Source organism: Megalopta genalis, chromosome 7, assembly GCF_051020955.1.
Source record: "Megalopta genalis isolate 19385.01 chromosome 7, iyMegGena1_principal, whole genome shotgun sequence".
NCBI classification, from domain to species: domain Eukaryota; kingdom Metazoa; phylum Arthropoda; class Insecta; order Hymenoptera; family Halictidae; genus Megalopta; species Megalopta genalis.
The window spans coordinates 12,287,824-12,310,429 of NC_135019.1; the positions used below are offsets into that span (position 1 = coordinate 12,287,824).

The window sequence follows — 22,606 nt, forward strand, 5'->3', positions numbered from 1 at the left end:
ATTCACTCGAAATCCTAGTTCATTTCGAGGATTTCCGAAAGGCTAGCACGGTCATGCCGCGCAACGCACGCGAATGAGAGTGCGCCAAGCCTCGCGACAGCCGTCAAGCAAAACACTTACCTCCGAGACCCGGTGCAAAAACCTGGAACAGAGGGCCTGGACGAAGGCAGGAGGAGGCGGAGAGGGGGGCTGCGTGTTCGACGACACAATCGGCAACGGTTTCATCATCGCAAACTTTTTATTGTTACAACAATTATTGCCAGGAAGATCTTCTTCTCCAGAAGAGCTTTCGACTTAAAACGCGCCGCCACTTTCTCCGCGGGAGGACCAGCTCCCCCCGTTTAAATAAATAGAACGCAACAATAATTTATTCTTCTTTCCCTTAACGTACCGTACACACGCTGCGATCGTATGCACGCGCTAGAATGAGGTATCGAGACGAGAGCGTCGCGAGGAAAATGCAGGAACGCGCGCGATCGCGCCGTGTATGCAGATGTGTGTATGTATATATATATGTATATATGTATGTATGTATGTATGTATGTATGTATGTATATATGTAAATGCAATCGACGATACATACACTTGGCAGGACCCGTCTACGTGTGTACAGATTTGATATAAACACATATTCCTCGTTTCTTTCCCTTTTATACATGCACGGAAATACCTTCTAAATGATTATGTACACGCGGAGAACGTCGCGAGAAACGCTTGAACGTCGCCAAGCGGACCGAGTTCTCGCGCAAATCGACGCAATCGACGCCAACGATGCCATTTCTCCCGATGCATGCTCGCAATAACCGCGTATTGCCGGCTGCATCGGTCGTCCGTCTCCGCGGATTTCGAGCCGCGGGACGCGGGCACGGTCGGAAACGCTTCGCAAACTGCGGTCGGCTCTCGTCCGGAATTATCGGAACGAAATTCTTAATTAAAACGGGAACGTTCGACGGACATTTTTAAAATCGTTTCCGGAGATCGAATGACCGCGGTTCGATAAAGTAACTCGTGCACACAACGTTAACGCGCAAACAGATGATGCATCTTCTTTGTCCAGCCTCGTTTATTATGATTATCGCATCGCGTCCGGGAGATTTCCCTTTGTCCTCGTGGATGTAATCGTAAACGCATGAAGTGCACCGTTATCTTCGCAAGAATAATTTAAAACACTGTCCGTCTCTACCGTCTTTTATGTTCTGTCCACTTGCACCTTGCGCGGAAGGTATCTGCCCGATTCGCAAATACCAAGAAGCTCCTAACACGTCGCTCAATAAGTCTCCGGTTTGACACATATATGGCAACACTGTTGACAATCCTATATGATTTCTGGATAGTAGCATTCTTCAAACGATACATGTGAAAATTTCATGACATTTTGATGATTAGTTTACAGGTTACAGTGGTTTTAGTGAGCTCAGTTTTGTCATTTTCAAAACAACGGTTAGAAAAGAATTTCGTGTACCGATTAAACATTGTTTTTTGATGGGGAAAAACTGTCGAAGCCAAACAGTGGCTTAATAAGCGTTACGAAGACTCTGCGTCAGGGAAATCAACTATTATCGACTGGTATGCTAAAATTAAACGCGGTCGTGCAAAAACATCGATGACGCTGAACGCTCTGGTCGCCAAAAATCGGCAGTTGTTCCGAAAAACATGAAAAAAGTCCACGAAATAGTTTTGAAAGACCGTATAGTGAAATTGCGTGAGATAGCTGGCCCCTTAAAGATAACAGAAGATAGCGTGTTTACAATTTTACGCAAACATTTGAGCATGTGTAAATTACTTTCGAAGCGAGTGCCGCGTTTGCTCGCACCGGATCAAAAACAACAACGTGTCGACGATTCGGAGCGCGGTTAAGCGATGGTCGAATCGAACGAATTACGCTTCGAATTGCTTCCCCGCCCACCGTGCTCTCCGGATCTAGCTCCCAGCGACTACTGGCTTTTTGCAGACGTTAAAAAGATGCTCCAGGGAAAGAAATTTGGCTCGAATGAAGGAGCGATTGCCAAAACGGAGGCCTATTTTGAGAACAAAGACAAATCGTTCTACGAAAAAGGCATCGAAAAGTTAGAGGAGCGTTGGAACGAATGTATCACTCTTGAAGAAGAGTATGTCGACGGATAAAGTCGAATTTCTAAAAAAGAATTTGTTTTTCTTAGCTAGACCGGAGACTTATTGAGCGACGTGTTATGCGTAGAATTCCTTAGAAGAAACTACGAAGCAGAGCCAATCGTGCAACGAGATAAAACCTGACTTATCGTAAAATATAACTTTCTATCGATCCGTAACGTCAACGTGATTACACAGATAAAGAACGCCGATAAAAGATGCTGCCCGCGATTTTTCCCGTTCGAAGTTTAGTTCCAAGGTCGCCTCGCAGTTTACGAAACGTTCCGCACCGCGCCGTGTCTGGCTACGCGACAAGAAAATCGAACTCGAGGAGGGCCGCGAACGAAACGCAATTTTAAGCTAAAGGAATGAATTGTAACGCGTCGCTTTTCGCGCGTAGTGCTCGCCGGTGTCTTCCCCGGCGAGCCGCCTTCGTCGTCTAAACTTCGTGATCCAGGGATCGCGCGATAAGCTGCACGATTTTTACGGTTTCCAACTGGGAACGACACGCGGTCTAATCCGGGACGATATCTTCCTTCGAACGATTACGGGAACAGAACGTACGGTACGCGACGCGACGCGACGCGGTGCTCTGTGACTTTCGTCGTTTCGGGCAGTGTGCAGAAATGAAAACGTGGCTCGCGAGACTCGCGTATGCAACCGTATGAACAACGGGGACAGGCGAACCGCGTGGGAAACGTTCGACAGCGATCAGTAAGTTATCGCAGATTGAGATTCCACGAGCTGATGTTCCGGTGACGCGAGATAGAGGCGATGCGTTTAATCGGGAGCAAAGAGATAGATAAACCGGCGGACGTGAACGCGCGCAGTCTTTCCGTAAACGGATCTCAGAAGCGTCACACGTTTACCCGACCCGGCGAGGGAAACTGAAAACTCTTAAGAGAACTCCGAGGAGAAATAAGTTGAATCGTTCGATCGTCTGTGAACGGCCAGAGACGGTTGTGGGCGAACAAATCTAGGGAATCAGCTTGTTAGAAATGGGACAACGCGCGGATCTTTGCGCGAAATAAAAAGCGTCGAAGTTGATTGCAAGGAACTCGATGAAATTGTCAATTTGTTTGCTTGAATAATTTAACAAGTGGGAAACGATGTAACATTTATAAATTCTTCCGGTGTCTTTACAGTTTCGTATTTGACCATTTTTGCCATAGTCGCGCAAAATCCGCGGACTGATCGCACTTATAAGCGTGGATTTAACCCATTTCTGACAAGCGGAACGAATGCGGTAACGTTCGGACGACTCTTATTAGTGTCATTAGGACAAGAGATGAATGTCCCGCGTCTTGCAATTGTCGCAGGCGATTTCAACTTCGCGTAACGATCCGCGATGGAAACAAGATGGCCGTCTCGGGCCGGTCGCTTATTCGCTAGCGTAGAACGTTCCGAAATTATCCTGGTTATCTTCTTATTGCTTCAGTCGGTTTGGTCTCCGCGTTCGTTTCGAATTTCGTCGTCGCGGAACATTGAGAGCTTGGCAAATAAATAAATAAATAAATAGAGTTAAATTGGTACGAAGAAATGGTACCGGGGGCATACGCTATTTCCGTCTGATTCGTCGATTCACGATTTGTAATAGATACAACATTGTTGGAGGATGACGAAAAAGTGCTCGGATTTTTTTTTCGTCTCGACGGAAAGATCCGTTGGAACGCGTGTCGGAAACGCGAGCGACCGTTTCCTCGGTCGGATATTTTCGGAACACCCTATAAATATAACTTTAAGCTCCGCTCACTTATGCCTACACGTGGTCTGGTGAACTTACATCAACGTCCTAATGCATTTTCACGGTAATTCCGGAGGGGCAGGGTTTTCTAAATGCGCCGACAGCGGGAGGATTCACAGGCTCCGCAGAAAATTTCACACTTTCTTTCTCTTTCTCTACCTCTCTCTTTCTCTCTTTCCCTTTCTCGCGTACACACAACAATTTTGTATACTCGTGTTCGTTCTTTCGTATTCTTTCTTTTTTGTACAGAATTCTATCTTCGTTTCGCTCGACTACAGGTGGGTCTGAAAAGGGTGCAAATAAAGAAACCAGGATAAGACAAAAATATCGGTAAAAAGAAAGTAAAAATAAAGTGCGCCGAGGGTGAGAAACGTGGGTGGCTGCGGCACCGAGGATCGATCGATCGATCGTTCGTTCTAGACGGAGGGATGGGGATCATGCAAAATGACGTAGGGTAGCGGAGCCGGTTAATTCTAGATACCCAATTTGCTGTGTCTTTTGTTTATTTCGAGCACGATTAACTTCATATTTATCGGATAAGAAATTAAATATTTTTAATTAAAAGAATAAACAAAATAAAGAATTAAATACGAAGTCAATTATACCCGAAAACGAATCAAAGGCACGGCAATTGATCACCCCACAATAACCGGCTCCACTAGCCTAAAGGGCAACCAAAAATCAATGGGATCGAATCACAGCACACCCTGTACACGACTGATCGTCTCAGAAAAAGAAATAGATCAATGTTTGTAACAAGAAAAAAAAGTAAAGCGTTAATAGCATGATGAACAGTTGAATAAGAGTAGTCTCGACGGAAGTGATCGGCTCGATTCGCATATGTACGACAACAGAAACAATCGTAAGAATAATAGTAACTGCTTTATTTAAATAATATCAGTAATTCATGGTGATAGTAATCATCGTAATGATAATGATAATAATCGTAATATGTATTGCCGGAAGTCTCGCTCGTGCGACAGCTCGCTTCGTGACAGCATTCTCGGATGCTCGCGTGTTTTCGGCGACGTTTGTCGATCGGTTGCTCGACTTTATGGCAAACGTAGAATCGTTACGTTTTTCGTTCGGATATCAGGGTCGGACAGAAATGGACCGGTCGCCGCGAGAAAAAGAATCAGCCTCTCCCTAGCTAATCGAAATCGGATCGAAGCGTTCCCGTTCCCTCGAACCAACCGGCGGCCGACAAGATGGCCGGCGAGCGGTCCCAGACCATCGCTGTCCTACGCTCTTCCCTTTTAACCCTTCAACTTTCCTTTCACAGGACGATGTGCTTCACAGCTGACACTTTGGAGATGCTCTTAACACGTTCTGTTTCAGAAATTTTTCCATCGGAATTCTGTTTCCGGCGGCCGCCATTCTTCATGCTTCCTTTAGTTCTTTTATTCTCCAAATTCAAGTTCTGTTGTTTCTAACTTTGTCTCAACTTTGACGGAACTCAGCGGCCGCCAGATTTTGAATTTCCTGCGTTCAGAAAAATAAAGAACCATCGAACGTGTTAATCGTGAACGCTCGTGCAAGCTTGAAGTTAATAAATTTATTTTGTAAAAGAGCGTTTCTCGTCAAGGATTTCAAGAGGCCGAAAAATAGAATCAAACCTTCGGCGAACCTCCGGGCAAAGCATTAATTTCATTTTATTTAGCGTTCATCACCGATTCGGACCCGGAGCGTCGCAGACTGCGCGGAAACTTTGCGAAAATCAGTTGCGACACAAATCACGTACATTTTGCGCAACCGCAGCCTGGCGATTCGCCTATGAACATTCTTCTCATAGAGATGTTACCGTTAAAGGGTTAATCAGTCCTGCAACCACTGTTCTCTCGCAACAGTTCTTCCAACCCCAATTGTGCATGCACCGCGCGCTTAATTAGTATGCTCCTCTCCCATGGCACATTGGTTCTACGTCTCTCGAATTCGCATAAAAGAGTGGACAACGTTTCCAGACACAGTGACCCATTTTTGGTAGACGTAGGCACGAGTAAATTAGGTACGTATCACCGACATTCTGATGAAATCATAAGCGTTCGGGCGAATCAAAATTCAGAGAGAGGGTAGTCCGTTTTTTCTTTTAAGGCGGTATTCCAGTGTCGAGTATCAAAATGTTGCGATTCTCTTTTCAACCATCGACCTTTTCCGTTGTTCCGATACCTGCTGTAGTCGAACTCGTACCAATTAAGAGTCTCGCGCAATTTTCGCGACCATGGTTACCATGGGATGATCTTTCTGAAATTCGACTACGTCTCGAAGTAGCCGTCATCGCCATTTTTTAACCGAGAAAATGTTTAAATGCCATTAAAACACGTACAAATAAATCTTGTAAATGCGACTGCAACAGGCGTCATAGTTTCCTCGCGACGAAAAGGTGCCGAAGGAAGTTGAACGAAATCGCAATTTACACCAGAATACTTCCTTAAAACATAGCTACAACAATAAATGGTCCTTTCGTTGCTGAAATACAAAACGAAGTTTTCGTAACGACTCGGAATGAAACATTTCTTAATTAAGTTAGACATAGTCATCCAGCTTCGACCTGGATCACTTCCTTCAAAATGATAATCATACGAACGTCGCTGCTATAACATCATCCTTCCGTGTGCATTCTCTTGAGCTTTTAAGAACCGAATTTCAGTGCTTCTCCACCGTAAAAAAGAAGATAAAATGACAGAACGTTCCGCGTCGTTTCGCAGCATCTCCCACGCGCGTTAAGTCGATGTTCACTTGCACGACCGACTTGCTCGACGTGCAAACTAGCGACTCGCGGAGGCGAACCGGCAAAAAAGCGTCCCGAGGACGCGAAAAGAAAAGGACGAGGGAGACTCTCGAGTAGATCGCGAAACGATCGTCCTGCCGATTCGTTGGCACGTTCGCGCCGAGATTGCGAAATGAAGCGGAGGTCGCCCGCCGAGCGTGAACTCGCTCCGCGAAATCGGAACCAGCTCCGTGTTCCCTCGCGAAGACGATCCTGTTATTGCTTTACGACATTTTTCCCTTCGAACGTCGCGCTCTCTCTCTCTTTCTCTCTCCTTACGGTCGCGCGAGACCTTACGGAGAATGCGCGCGCGCGCGACGCCGACGCAACCGAACGAAGTGAAAACCGAAAACTGATGAACGAAGTCTTACCCGGTTAGTTAAGTAGACATTTAGACGCAAGGCTGAGCTACAGTCGCGAGAGGATTAAGATCGAACGTCTGCCCGATTATCGTTGAAACTGGGAAACAGGCGACGGTTTCGCGTTCCGCGCGACGGACGAATTAGAAAAGCCTCTCTCTGCGACTCGCTCGCGCGTCCATCGATTAGCCCTCGATCCTCGCTAAAAGGATCGTAATTACCGATCGGAATAACAGTGATCATCTACGGTCTACAGCTTGGTTTAAGTCCCGAAGAAACTGAATGAGATGAAGCAGAGTAATTAACCCTTTGCACCCGAAGTTACTTGAATCAGACAACCGGAACGTGGTTTCTCGTACACAATGTTTCTATTTTACAAGATTTACCGCGACTTATATATATATATGGAATTGAATCTATTGGAAGGTATAATACTTGCACTCTCGACAGTTTTTTTAAATATAAACAAATACGATACTGTCGTTTCTATTTTACAAGATTTACTGCAACTTATATATACGGAATTGAATCTCTATTGGAAGGTATAATACTTGCTCTCAACAGTTTTTTTAAATATAAACAAATATGATACCGTCGAAATTATTTTGGAACATGATAGAACGATTTTGTACAATTATCTGTACAATTATTTCCGAATTATTTTCTCAGATTTGAAAATCAGTAATTTGATTAAAATCGTGGTCGAATATAATTTCCGTCGCAGAACCGAACTTCTCAATTTTCGCGTCAAATGTCGTCCCGGGGTGCGCCGCTCGAGTGCAAAGGGTGTTAAAAAACCAGGCTGCAGCGAGTCGGATAACCGAGGTGAAAATTCGAGAAGATCGTTAGAAACGGGATTTTAGAAAAATAGAAAACGCGGATTGCTGAACAAGCGCGAAGCGATGGCCCTAGCGTCTAATTTTCCTAGAGAGCCTTTTCCAACTTTCCATACGTGGTAGAGTGCGTTCTCAAGGTTTCGTTCGCGAAATTCCGAATGTACCGCGAGACGTCAGAGGTTCTCGCGCGAGCACGGATCTTCGAAGCGACCGCGAATATGCGCGTTCGTGCACGCGAAACACCGCGGATCCTGCTAGACCGTGTCTAATTCTACGTTCAAGAAATTCCTACGAGTGTACACGGCGCGCGCGGTTCCTCACGGCTTCCGATCCACAACGACGTATACCGTTTGCCTGCTCTTCATCACCGGCACGTGGTTCGCGATGACGCGTTTAAAACTCGTTCTCACTTGTCTGTACATCGAAAGGGATGGTCTTTGCTCCACGTGATCCGTCGCGGCGTCACTCGTTCGCCTCTGAACACGAGCAGAAAAGAGATCAGTACGGGGTTTCCTGTTATTTCCTTCTTACATCGAGAAGTCGGACAAACAACATAATTAACCGTGAGCCCGACGTTTCCGTTTCGATCCCTCCACGATTTCAAACGAAAGCGAAAGGAACGAGTAAATAATTATGACCACTGTTGCAGTAATGTCTCTCTAATTGACGCTCAGATTGTCCACAAAAGTGGACAATTTTGGAAGAATTGTCTATAGTTGTTGACAATCGATAGCCATAAAAAACGAGCCACAAGGCTCGAACAATCGTATCTCCTGTTCCAAAATTGTCCATTTTTGTGGAAAGTCTGAGCGTCAATTAGAGAGACATTATTGTATGTTGTTTTATAACAATGACAAGAGTGGATTTATTTAAGCTCCCTACGATTTTTATTATAATATGTGCTTCGGTGAAGAAGTCCACATGAAAATGTCTAGCAGAAACATTTATAACAACAACGCTCAGATTGTGCGGAAAAATGGACAATTCGGGGAGAGGAGATACGATTGTTCGAGCGTTGCGGCTCGTTTTTTTACGGATAGTCGTATCTCTTCTCCACGAATTATCCATTTTTCCGAATAATCTGAGCGTCAATTAGGGAGACATTACTGTATTACGTTCATTCATACGTTAATAATACGAACGTTAATTAATAGCATCTATGAAACTAATTAAACCTAGAGTCTCTTATCAACTTTAGCAGAATATTCTCGTACGTACATTTATCAGACTGTTTGATCTTTGAGCAAAATCAAAATCATTCGAATCAATTGTAAGAAACTGAAGTGTTTCACTTTCTTTTTTCTTTTTCATTCTCTGTTTATCCATCGCTATAAATGCACAGAAATCTGAATTTTACCAAGGAGTAGCAATGAATTGTCGTCGTTTATCTTTTAACCCCTTAACGCACAGTTTTTTTTTTTTAAAGAAACCAGCCAAAATAATCAATTTTTTGGTGGAGAATTTTGATATACTGCACTTTTGTTCCATGGAAAAAGGCTATATTTTATTCTTGAATAAATAAGTATTATTAACTTACAATCCCATGTAAATGACAAATATCAATAGAACGATTTTTTTTCTTTGCTTCCGCATTGTTATTTTCAATTCTCGATTATATCCGAGTGTGAAAAATTATAGCAGCATAAAATGCAACGCCGCCCGAATTATCTCGAGTGCGCACAGTTTGGCCTGTTTAGCGCGCTCGAATTAACTCGAGCGTACAAGTTAAGGGGTTAATGTAAAATTGGCAGACGAACATTGAACAAGATCTATGCTGCTCATCAAGATTCTAACGCACCGTGAACGGATCGAAACAAAACGAACGTTTGCGACTATGGTTTTTGCGTATTGTGCCGTGTGAACGATTCCAGTGTTCGCACGTTTAAAGGACGCAACAGGAAGCACACACAAAAAAAAGAAGAGAAAAAGAAAAACAGGACGAGAACGGTGAAAAAGAGCACAAGTCACGATTCAACCAGGTTAATCAACGTTGGACGGTTAATGTCTAAACAAGGTTAGTGCACTCCACCTTTCCTCCGATTGTATATCTCTTTAAGCACACACGGGACAACAGGCGAGAAGTATGCCGGTTTGCCAGCTCAACGATCATCGACAAAGCACGAATTTGCAGCGACAAAGAGACAAAGCGTAAGAAGCGACGGATCCTCGATTCCGCCGCGCCAACAGCAACTTTTATCTAGTGCTTGGCGATCGAGGATTTATTCTCCCTGAGAATCTCTCAATGCACGGAATCACAATCGAAACGAGAACTTCGAGCAAGCGCGAACTTCGGTTTGAATGCGTTTGCGGATCGACGGTGCAGGAGTCGAATCGATTGAAACGGGAATTGATTTCGAGTCGTTGGAATTCTACGCGATGCTCGCCGATCGAAGATATCTATTCTCCCTGAGAAGTTTCCAATGCACAGCGTTACAATGGAAATTGTCGGAATTAGTGAAAGCGTATTATTTAACGCTACAGTCGAATCGACTCGAGCAAAATTAAACAAATTGTAAATGCCACGCATTTTTAATGGCCGTGCAATCGATGGTGTTGGTATTGAATTAATTGCGTAAACAATGATGTTACGACGATACAGAGTTGGACATTACGCGAGCTGCTTCGAATAAATATTTGTCTAGGATAATTATTCAATTTAGTACTTTTTTGGCCGAATATTTTATTCGTATAACAATTATTCGTTATGAATTATTCTGTCTATTCATTCGAATAAATTATTCAAAGAATAATGCGAATTCTATCATTTTCATTCAAATTGATTGTTTTTAGTATGAAATGCTGTACGAATAAATTCTCCTATTCGAACGAATTTTATTCGAATAAAATCGTACTCGGATCAATTTTTATTCGATTCCGAAAAATATTATTGTCTGTCTATATTTATCTAGGACAATTATTCAATTTAGTACGTTCTTGCCGAATATTTTATTCGTATCACAATTATTCGTTATGAATTATTCTGTCTATTCATTCGAATAAATTATTCGAACAGAGATCGTTAAATTATTCGAAGAATAATACGAATTCTACCATTTTCATTGAAACCGATTATTTTCCGTATGAAATGTTGTACGAATAAATTCTCCTATTCGAATGGATTTTATTCGAATAAAATCGTACTCGGGTAAATTTTTATTCGATTCCCGAAAATATTATTGTCGAACAGAATTTTATTCGTTTGTTCATATTTCTTATTCGTCCTCCGAATCAAAACGTTGTCCAACTCTGCAACGAACGACAGAACTCCTTCATCGAAGTGATAAGTATCGCGACAAAGGATGAACGCGAGCATTAACGCGTTTTGATCCCTCGAATCGTGCACCATCGATCCCGTTTTCGTCTCTTAATCCTCTCCGAAATCCTCCTGAACCGGAGATCGTTTTTTCTCTAAACAGCAAGCATTTAAATCACCCGCCGAACTCGAACGTACGCTGCGATATGTTCGTTAAAAAAATATCACACTTTCAAGATCGCTACTAAAGACCGTACTGTCTCATCGTACAATGGCTACGATAACAATAATGATAATAATACATGGTACCCGTGGAAGAGTATCGAGTTAACAAAGCTACGAGTTTATTAAGCTTCTTCAACCTCTCTCGGCCGCTCGATCCGCGTAAGAGAGTACTACAGCGATCGATTATGCCATCGAAACTCGGAGTCGCTCTTCTCCTTCGATTTGAAATTTAACATTGAACACATTTTATACGTAATCGAGGTATTCGAACGTTTCGGTGTCGCGCGAAATAAAAATAAGATTTTAAACAGTAATAAATCTCATTCCAATTGTGTGTGGATTACCTTCTCGAAATTTATAAATTTGCATTAAAAATCCAAATTAAAATTTGCATTAGAAATCCGCTCAAATTCAAATTTATATTAAAAACTCGCCGAAATTAAAATTTATACGAAGGATCCAATTCTTAATCGTAAGAAATAAGATTTTAGACAGTAATAAATCTGATCCCAATTGGATTACCTTCTCGAAATTGACAAATTTACGTTAAAAATCCATCCAAATTAAAATTTATATTAGAAATCCGCCCAAATTCAAATTTATATTAAAAACTCGCCGAAATTAAAATTTGTACGAATTTGTAATCCAATCATTAATCGTAAGAAATATTCGAACAACCGATTCAAACAAATCTCGAATCGATCGAGACACATTTCGAAATGCGCAATCAACGATTGCTCCAATTGCATAATTTGTTGAACGACGATCGAAGCAAGCAACTCGAATTTCAACGGCGACGACAACGCGGATATGAAAGAAAAGGCGTCGACATCCCAATCCGTTTGTTACGATAATCGTTGTCCGTCGAACCAAGAATAAGCCTGGACGAAAGAATAAGATATGTGGAAAAGGCCGACACGAGAGAATGAAAAGCCGAAAACGATAGAGAATACAAAAATCTAGAGAGCGAAACAACTCGAAGAAGATCGCGGACCGATCACCGAGTTGCGACTAGATCGTTACCACCAGTTCCTAAATACAATCTATATATAATATATATATATATCGACTGTCGAAAGCGCTTTCTCAAGGACAATACCATAATACATATATATATGTACGTATATGTACGTGAAATTGAACAACATTTTGGTTTTTCAAAACGTTCACGATAACTCTCACGCCTATTATTAATGTCAGCGACGCGTTTACATGTTTTCTTTTTTGCTCGTTGCGACTTCTACTGGAACCTTTCTCTCTCACTCTTTCTCTCTACCTTTCTCTCCCTCACGTTCTCTCTCTCTCTCTCTCTCTCTCTCTTTCTCATCTACTATATATGTATAAACATCTTGCTCGTTCATATGTATATACGTACACGGTAGCATCGGTTAATCCCGCTTCAATCACTCTTAAACGTCTGTCGTGTATCGCGTATAATACAGTTTCTGTGTTTTCTTTATTATTATTATTATTATTATTATTTTGTTTGTTTGTTTTTTTTTCGTAGTCGTGTGTATGTATAATAATGCGTCTGGATGGCCAATGACTTCTCCGACGACACCGAAATGGTCGTTTTCTCTACGGTAGAACCTGAAGCGACTCGTTCAATAACGTCTAAAATAAAAATTACCTCGTATCAAGAATACTAGACCATCCTGTGATTGTTTGGTGTTAACTTGGAAAATCACTATACCGGGGGGCTGTGCGACAATTAAACGACAGTTGGAACTAACGCCGTTCGCTAGAGCGTGTCACTCGGAACAGGGAAAATGAAAGAGCGGCAACCACGCGACCCCGGTGACACTAAACCGGGGAAGGAATCGGCTTGCGCTAATCCGAGTATTGCTGCGACAGAAACTCCGAGAACAGTTGTATTCATCGTTCGACGATATTGTTGCTAGACCACGGATTTGTATGCGAAGTAAACATTGTCTGCATTGTTTGCAAGAAATAGAAACTAAGTCCATTCTCTTTTTACAGAAGTTTATCAGATCGAAAATGATACGATGATATTTTTGAATTCATCCAATCTCGCTACTATGTTAAATTGAACGTTGAAAAAACGCATTAATGCAATAATCTCAAATGCATAAAATCCGCAGTCTAATTATTACCGTTATTAAGCAATGACACACGAATTTCAGTGATTCGATATCGTGGGACAGTCGACAATTTGAATCAGGATTCTACTTGAACAAATTGAAAACAACGTGATTACAATTAGACTGCAGACTTGTGTGCAAGATCAATACTGTATTAATCATTAATTAGGAAGATGCAGAAGCTACATAGAAATTTATTACTTTCCCGAACACTTCTCTAACCGTTTCTACGTTCTTTAAATGCGTTTACTGTTCTGTATTTTTACTCGAAAGTGCATAAAATCCGCAGCCTGATCGCGAACCCACGTAAATTCTGCTAAAATAAATCGCGAACGAGAACGAATCATTTACTTTCGCGGAAGGAAAAGAGATCCTCGAATTTCCCGAACGTAATTATAGCACCGACACGGTTCATTCGCTATACTCCTCGGCCTTCAGCACACTCCCAGGAGTTCATTGGCCACCCGATATAGTATGCGGTATACACGTTTCAATTAAAATGTGTACATATGTATAATCGTATGTATAGTTACGTACAGAAGACAGAAAGAATGCGAGACACACACATATATGTATATATATAGGTACATGTACACCCACCGGTGATTATACTGTTAATCGTAATAAAAACGGGTCTGAAGGCTGCGTCCTAATTGGATCGTAATGCAATTATTTACATCTATTTCCATTCGCGATCGCGAATCCATTTTTATTATTCTGTGGTCGTTCATCGTTTATTTTCTTTCCGCGCGCGCGCGCGACTTCACTCTTTCAGCGTTTTACAGTTATTGTTGTTGTTGTTATTATTGTTAGTTACGACGAAGGGACGATGAGTAGAGATAATTTCACGACAACTCACGCTGTCCTGTTACGCTGAACCTGAATGACTCGCCGCGAACCGATTCGATAACGATTGTTTTGCTGTTCGGAAATGAATCGGCGAGCCAACTGTGATAATGGAGCGTTGTCTTTGGTATTCTCCTCGGTTTTTGCGGATGGAATTCCGTTTCGACCCTTCAACGGTCCCCGAGACCGCGTTTCTTCGATTTAGACTGGGAATTCTTGCGCGACGCGCAAATCCTTCTACTTCAATCGCAAGAAACGCGAATGAAGCGGCAATTTATTTCGTTTTAATCCTTTTGCCTTGAAACGGTTGTTCTAAAATTGACGTTTCCACTTATTTGTATTTCTTGCATTGCTTTTTGTCATGGATATATAAAATTCGCCGTCTATTCGTTACCTCGTGAAAATTTCGCGACAAAATGATCAGAACTCGTTGCATTAGAATACTTCGGTATTCTATCCTAAATTTCTAAATGTAATTATAAATATCAACCGTTAATTTCATCTGCCTTACATCGCGAAAATTGACGATTCTTTTTGTATACATTGCCATTCAAATGTGTGGAACTAATCGAACTACGCTCGTAACTTTTCCGAAATATGCTGTACGCGATGTTACATAAAATGAACATTCGCGCGACCGCTTACACTCGCGTAGAAAACTATACAGGTATTTGGTACCACCCGAATTTCACCGACAATCGTGTACGCTAACGATAGTTCGCCTATACAGGGTGTCCCAAAAATGTCTCGCAATCCGAAAGTGGCGGGTTCCTCGGGTCATTTGAAGCAACTTCTTCCTTTACAAAATTTTTCTCCGAGGCACCGTTAACGAGTTATTAACGAAAAACAGTGACCAATAAGAATCGAGTACGGCAGACGCGAGGCGGCCCTGGCAACCAGCGCACGAACCGCACGACCGCCTCGACCGCTGGCGCCGTTGGCTCGGCCACCTCGCGGCAGCCGATCTCGCCTCTCATTGGTCACTGTTTTTCGTTAATAACTCGTTAATGGTGCCTCGGAGAAAATTTTTGTAAAGCAAAAACTTGCTTCAAATAACCTGAGGAACCCACTTTCGGGTTGCGAGACATTTTTGGGACACCCTGTATATTCTCCTCAAAAAAGAACATCATCTCCAAAAAATTAATCGTACGACTCGATCAAATGAAATCATTGCGCGCACGCGCGAGTTGAAGAACAGTTCAAGAACGCATTATCCTCGCCACCTGAATGTATAAAATATATGAACACGTTTAAAATTCTACAACAGAAAGTTCATGGAAACTCAATGCACTTTCACGTGATTTTCCATCCGTTCTTCTCGGCGAACTTATTCGAAGCTTCGCTTTCAGTCTCCGCTATCACAGTCGGCCCGCCGCGCGAAATCCATGAACAACAATAAACTTCGATCGTTTCTCGGTCGACCGCGCTATTAAACTGGCCTGACATAGAAAATAGCAAATATCCACGATCTCTTGTCTGCCGAACGATTGCGACACCAGTCCTCGAATACCGTAGGCCGTGGTTTCGTATCACGATATACACAAATCAGCGATTCCCGAACCTTGAAAAACCGGCGACCGTTCGTCGGAGAGATCGTTACGAGCCGCGGAAACTGTTTCGACGGCATTTGCCGCGCGCGAATACATGGTAAGATTGATTACGTTGGACGATTAATAGTCCGTGAAGCTCGGGTATTTAGGCGAACGCCGTTCCCGGGAGAGAACCAGTCGAACGTTCCGGCGAAAATGATTAAGTACGGAGTACGGAATATATCGGGTTGCGCGGAAAGTTATTTCGTTTTCTTACCGATCAACTTCAGAAACTTTTTAACCAGCCAGCTTCATACGAAACCGTATTTCGTTATTATCGGTACTGACAGCTGACACTTCATTACTTATTTCTAAAAAATTTTCTTTGACTTTGATTAATCGCATTTTTGTAATATCCAAACAACATTGCACTTTTATAATATGCAAAGCAGATTGCATTTTTGCACTATTATAATACACAAAATTGCACTATTATGATATACAGACGAAATTGCATTTTTATAATATGCAAACAAGATTGCAGTTTTATAATATGCAGACAAAATTGCACTTTCGTAATGTGTAAACAAAATGCGAACAAAATTACAGTTTTATAATGTGCAAACAAAATTGCACTTTTATAATGTGCAAACAAGATTGCAGTTTTATAATATGCAGACGAAATTGCAGTTTTATAATATGCAAACAAAATGCAAACAAAATTACAGTTTTATAATATGCAGACAAAATTGCAGTTTTATAATATGCAAACAAAATGCAAACAAAATTACAGTTTTATAATATGCAGACAAAATTGCAGTTTTATAATGTGCAATTTATAATATGCAAACTAAAAATTGCATTCTTATAACATTTCGGCATATTTTGCTATTTTATCACCGATTGACAGAACGCCAGTGCGAAAATTTCACTTTAAAAGAAGTTTCACTTTTTCCACGGAAAAAGGCGATTATTTAACATTTATTTCGCTCATCTATAAATTTTGGCACTAATGTATTAACTTAATCATTTCGTCGTCCTTCCGATAACTGTGAAATCCCGTGCTCGTAGAAGTCCGGCTCTTCGTCGACAAAATATCGAATCGAACGTTTCTCGAGAAACGAAATTGCTTTCCGAACGACCCCGATAGAACCGTATCGTCTAGTACACAGAAACTGCGAGAGGGAACTTCGTCGGCTTGACTCGCGCGAAAAACAAAGAGAAATAAAGCTGTTGGCCACCCACCCGTTACGTTTAAACGTTATCGAATGTTCGTCTCTATCACGATCATTCCCATTCTATATGCCGTTCATTGTCTTGTATTTCGAAGATTCGTTGCTACGACGGTTGCAGGCCATCCAAACTGCACAGGGAACCGTCGCGACGGAGAGGGTTAGACGGTTAGAGGGACGAGTTGTGCATTCACTCGCGCTGCAGTATCTCCTGATTTGAGGAAATAGAGAGAAAGCATTCAGATCGCAGCTGATCTACTCGCGCCGAGCGTTCCAAAGCGGTTTCGTCGCGCTTTCGGCGCGGAAATCGATTCTACGGAAACCGGAACGCGGGCGCTGCGCTCGGAATCTGCGCCTTTCGTTCCGCGAGAATTGGTTTCACTCGGGAACAGCTTCGTTCCATCGTTGTTTCGTTCGTCGACGTACAGAGCGATCTAATCGCGAAACGTCGGTATCATAATCCGTGACGCGGTCGATTTTCACCAAAATTAATTTGCTTTTCGAAGCCGCGATGTCTTCTTCGCCGTCAGAGACTTATAATCGTGAGACTGCGGATTCATAACACATTTGCAAATGCGTAAAACACGAGCACAGGACCGGAGAGAAATAGATTATTGAAATATAGACTATAAATATATTTTCTTCGTCTTCTCATCTAATTCAGAATTTGGCAAATAAACTTTTCTCGAAGCAGTAGTCGCATATGGAAATGACAGTTCAAATATATTTAATTATGTAATATCCGTGTGTAACTATTATTTCAAAAAATAGTTCATTTTATTATTAATTTGACGAATAAACTTTTTTTCGAAGTAGCAGTCACATATGGAAATGACATTTCAAATATATTTAACTACGTAATATCCGTGTGTAACTATTATTTCAAAAAATAGTTTACTCGTCAAATTCTCTGCTACATGAGGCGACAAAAATATTTGTAGCCTATTTACTATTTTTCCCCAGTCATGCACAAATAAAACAGACGATATTTTTTTACTGCGAGACTTTCTCGTTTAAAGAAAAGAAATTTGTACCCCATTCTGTAATCGTTTTATAGTAATCGTAATTAGGCGATAGAATCCTCTCCGAGATAAAAATATCGTGCATCGATTTCATGATAAAACGATTGAATAAAAATTGATTTCACCGCCTAACAATTTAAGTAAATTGAAATACGTGTAGCTCATTCTGTAATCGTTTTATAATAATCGTAATTAAACAATACGTAATAATCGTAATTGACATAATCTTCTCCGAGATAAAAATATTGTGCATCGATTTTATGGTACAACAATCGAATAAAAATTGATTTCATCCCCTGACAATTTAAATAAATTGAAATACGTGAGAGTATCTTTAGAATGTTCATAAATCCGAGCTACAAAAATTGAATCAAAATCGTCGCCCAACAATGCTAATAAATTGAGAAAATTGCGCAGAAACGTATAAAAATCGGCGCACCGGTCGTAATTTTCGGACATCAACCAAGAAATTGATTCTGGGAAAATCGAAGCCAGCCGAAGTACTGTGAATTGTTTAAACAATTGAATCGATCCGGCCGGTCCGAGTACAGATAAACCATAACTCGGACTGCCCTGTACTGTTTCCAGTTATGCGTCGGGCACGTAACGCTAACAAGATCGTTCGAAATGCTTCGCTAAGTTCTGCGAAGTATTACTGGGTTAATATGGAATTACCCGTTGGGAGAATTTCGCGGGGACGCGATTTACGCATTCTGTGTAGCATTCTTTCGCGTGTCGCAAGCCTCCGAGCGACCCGAGAGCTTGCGTGTACACCGCGAAGAAATGCGCCGCAAGGCGAAAACATCGGGAGAAACGCTGACGCGACTGTTTTCGGTTGCGTACACTACGATGCAAGCAGTGCAGAAATTCGAGGATGCGTACGACGTGGCGTGACGCGATAGAGAAAAATCGGCGTTGCGTGGAAAAAAGTTGATTGGACCGGTGGCTCGGGAGACTTTACCCTCGGAGACGGTGACTGGACGCGAACGCTCGGAAAAACTCGAGAAAATGGCGCCTCCGCGATTCATCGAAATTCATCAAAATTCATCACAGTATGTGCTTTATAATTCTCGAGTCGATTTCTATCTAGAGCTAAAAATAAATTCGCCGAAAAGGATTGTCCCCTTTCTCTTTAATCTGGTCGAAAATCCTTTGCACTCGGAAGTTTTTTCTGGTATAATTAACCAGCAACCCGGGGCAAACATTTCGAGAATTATGATTTTGCTGTGCAAAATCGAATTGAAATAAAAGTCGTTACGTTGCTGTGGAATTTTATACGAATTTATAAATAAAAGATTTTGCGTTCTTATTTACGCGTTTTACACGATTACCTTATAGCATGAAAGAAACAATAATAATTAACGCTAAGTCTACCGAGCATTAACACTATTCAAATTCAAATTTATATTAAAAACTCGCCGAAATTAAAATTTGTACGAAGGATCCAATTATAATCGTAAGAAATAAGATTTTAAACAGTAATAAATCTGATCCCAGTTGGATTACCTTCTCGAAATTTATATAAATTTACATTAAAAATTCATCCAAATTAAAATTTGCATTAGAAATCCACTCAAATTCAAATTTATATTAAAAACTCGCAGAAATTAAAATTTATACGAAGGATCCAATTATAATCGTAAGAAATAAGATTTTAAACAGTAATAAATCTGATCCCAATTGGATTACCTTCTCGAAATTTATAAATTTACATTAAAAATCCATCCAAATTAAAATTTGCATTAGAAATCCACTCAAATTCAAATTTATATTAAAAACTCGCCGAAATTAAAATTTATACGAAGGATCCAATTCTTAATCGTAAGAAATAAGATTTTAAACAGTAATAAATCTGATCCCAATTGGATTACCTTCTCGAAATTTATAAATTTACATTAAAAATCCATCCAAATTAAAATTTGCATTAGAAATCCACTCAAATTCAAATTTATATTAAAAACTCGCCGAAATTAAAATTTGTACGAAGGATCCAATTCTTAATCGTAAGAAATAAGAGCATTAACACTATGCCGTCCGGTGGCACTACGCTGGTGCCATGCAAAAACTATCTGTTGTATGCCGGTGGTACCACTTTGGTGCCATTTTAAAAAACTGAAATAACGTTTGAAGTATATTTCTTGGGTGTTAAAAGGCAGCAAACTAACTACAGCATTGTGCTTATTTGACTAAGAATTAAGTACGAAAATTCATGGATGACATATCTTAATTTTAGGAATTTATATTACCGCCATTTTCGAAATTCTTTTTAAAATCTAAAATTTCCAAGCTATTATGCCGGCATCAAACGAAAGAATCATATCTAAGACCTGCGGACGGCATAGTGTTAAAAGCGACGAATATGTGTCGCTCTGTCAGAATAAGACTGAATTTATTCAGACTTTCCGCAATATTTATTACAATGAATTAGCAAATCCCCTCAATATGTCCCGCAACTTGTAAGCAAAAATGGACTGCTTGGGGAGGGGGGACACGTTCGTTCGAGTCTCGCGGCTCGTTTTTATAGTTGTTGACAATCGGCGATTAGAGAAACGAGCCGCGAGGCGTGAGTAATCGTCCCTCCCCTTACCAAATTGTCCATTTCTGTTTAAAAGCTGAGGAGCAATTTGAGGGAATTTACAGTACTTGCTTTAACACGTCGACTGCCACGCGTGTTTACAACAAAATTCTTACAGGCCACCCGTGCCGCTACAGGAAGCGTGCGCTGTTGATTCATGTCTGATTCTGTTCCTGCACGAACAGTTGGAATCTTTGCCGAGCACCGAATGGTATAACTTAAAATCTCTGCCCTTATTTTTTTTTTCAATAATGAAAAGAGATCGGATTGCCCGGAAGGAGAAGCATAAATAGAATTACATCGTCGGATTCTGATTCGGATACTGATAAATACGATCTTAGTGATAATGAATGTTATGATGATACTATCGACGAGATTTTACGAGAATTGGTCATGGAAGAAGAAAGAAATGTTGACGATACCGAGGATGCTACAGTTCAAATAAAAGCTCGATAAAAGATACGAAATGGACCGATCGGAGGCACGAGCAAATCTGAAAAAACCGACAACTTTTTGTCCAAGCTGTCCTAATCAACCACAACTTTGCAGAGAATGTTGTAATGTTATACTCTGCGAATAATTCTTTTTAATAAAACATTTTTATAAGAATTCAATAGTTCCATTGCCTCCTGTAGAATATTTGTCCAAATATTTTCGGAAATCCTTTGTAAGCAGTCAAATCAGCCACGTAATTCCGGTGACGCGGCCTGATGAGAATTTTTGCTGTCACCCGAACACGGGTGACGCGGCGGTCAACGTGTTAAGAAATTGTTTCAATCATTACCAATGGAAAGATCTTCGTAACCGCGGCAATTTAAAAGCACGAAATGTGAAATCGGGCATTTCGACCGACTCGGTAGGCTTCGCATTAAAAAGTAACGCCATTTTGACTAGAATATACAGTAGAAATGATTATTTACATAGAAATTACACTACACACCACTAATCAATATTACAAAGGTCCCAGATCGGTCGACAAAATAAATGTATCACAACTTCAGTCTCAACGATCGCACTTAAAAAAAAAATTTGCTTTGTTCGAAAATAATCTTCCCGCGATTGTTACACTATATTCATCGTTCTCTTAAAACTTTCATTTGGACCAGTCACCTCCCTGCGGACTCGCCAGGGTTCCCGAGGGGACACGGTTGCAGCTAATAACCGAGAGAACAGAAGCAAAGAGAGGAGAGTTCCTCAACCCACCGGACCGTCCTCGTGCAACATCCTTTATCAGGATGCCTCGGCGAAGTATGAAAATAGTGATTAAACGAAGAAAAATGGCGTACGCCAAGGCTCGGCCCAAGATGCTCGAAGCGGCGCGAGGAAGACCTCGGGAAAAAAATTGGCAACCAGTTTCAAGACCCCTCATGCATCTTGCCAGAGAAAGAGCGAATATCCTCGGACGAGGCGCATCATCGTACTCTCGCCGAAGGTAAAGAAATCTTAGTCGGGGAGGGAAAAAAGCTGAATGAACGCTTTGGAACGCTGCGGTCGCGAACTGAAGCGGCGCTCCATCGGGGATTCCGCGACGGGGGCATCGTCATCGAGCACAGGAGAGACTATAAGCACGACGACTGAATGCCGACTTCGTAGCGTCACCGTTCGTCGGTGTCTTTCGCTCGCCTAGCCGGCGGTGTTCAGCAGAGACGGGGTTCGCTTGACAGCGGGTCGGCGTCTTGGGGGTGGCTGTTTATTAGTTACAAGAAACCCTCGGCCACTCGGGGAAACATTTACACAGTCCGATCGATCGGTCACCGACTTTGGTGCACTTACCGCATTGGTGGAATCGGCCGGGGAACACAGAGTCTGCACACCGCGTTAGCGTCCGTTCGGCGGGCAAACTTGCACAACTGATTGCAAATTTTGAATCGATGCACGAGACGGTTAATTATCTTGCGCATCTGTGAACTGCGCCTCGAGAGCAGAAAATTGAGGCCTCGATAGATCTAGCGATAGATCTTGCTTTAATAGATCTAGCAATAGATCTTGCATTAATAGATCTACACT

At 41.6% G+C, this 22,606-nt stretch overlaps 2 protein-coding genes across 17 annotated transcripts in view; one reads left to right on the forward strand and one right to left on the reverse strand.

The window, feature by feature from the left end:
- The window catches only part of PIP5K59B (Phosphatidylinositol 4-phosphate 5-kinase 59B), a 72,625-nt gene that overhangs the window by 2,799 nt on the left and 47,220 nt on the right, over positions 1-22,606 (reverse strand). For 10 of the 16 annotated variants that reach the window (XM_076523500.1, XM_033472779.2, XM_076523501.1 and 7 more), the window contains one exon: positions 220-8,291. The exons of 1 other annotated variant lie outside the window; for it this stretch is intronic. In XM_076523500.1, the coding sequence (XP_076379615.1) occupies positions 8,133-8,291 (159 nt within the window). In that variant the 3' untranslated portion in view covers positions 220-8,132. Of the gene's footprint in view, positions 1-219; positions 8,292-11,390; positions 17,214-22,606 lie in introns of those variants that run through there. 5 more of the 16 variants (XM_076523504.1, XM_033472781.2, XM_033472782.2 and 2 more) reach the window with 4 other exon arrangements.
- LOC117221661 (uncharacterized) overlaps positions 2,437-22,606 on the forward strand; it is a 90,505-nt gene continuing 70,335 nt past the window's right edge. Inside the window, exon 1 of the mRNA XM_033472790.2 lies at positions 2,437-2,823. The gene's annotated coding sequence lies outside the window, so the exon portion shown is untranslated. The remainder of the gene's footprint in view (positions 2,824-22,606) is intronic.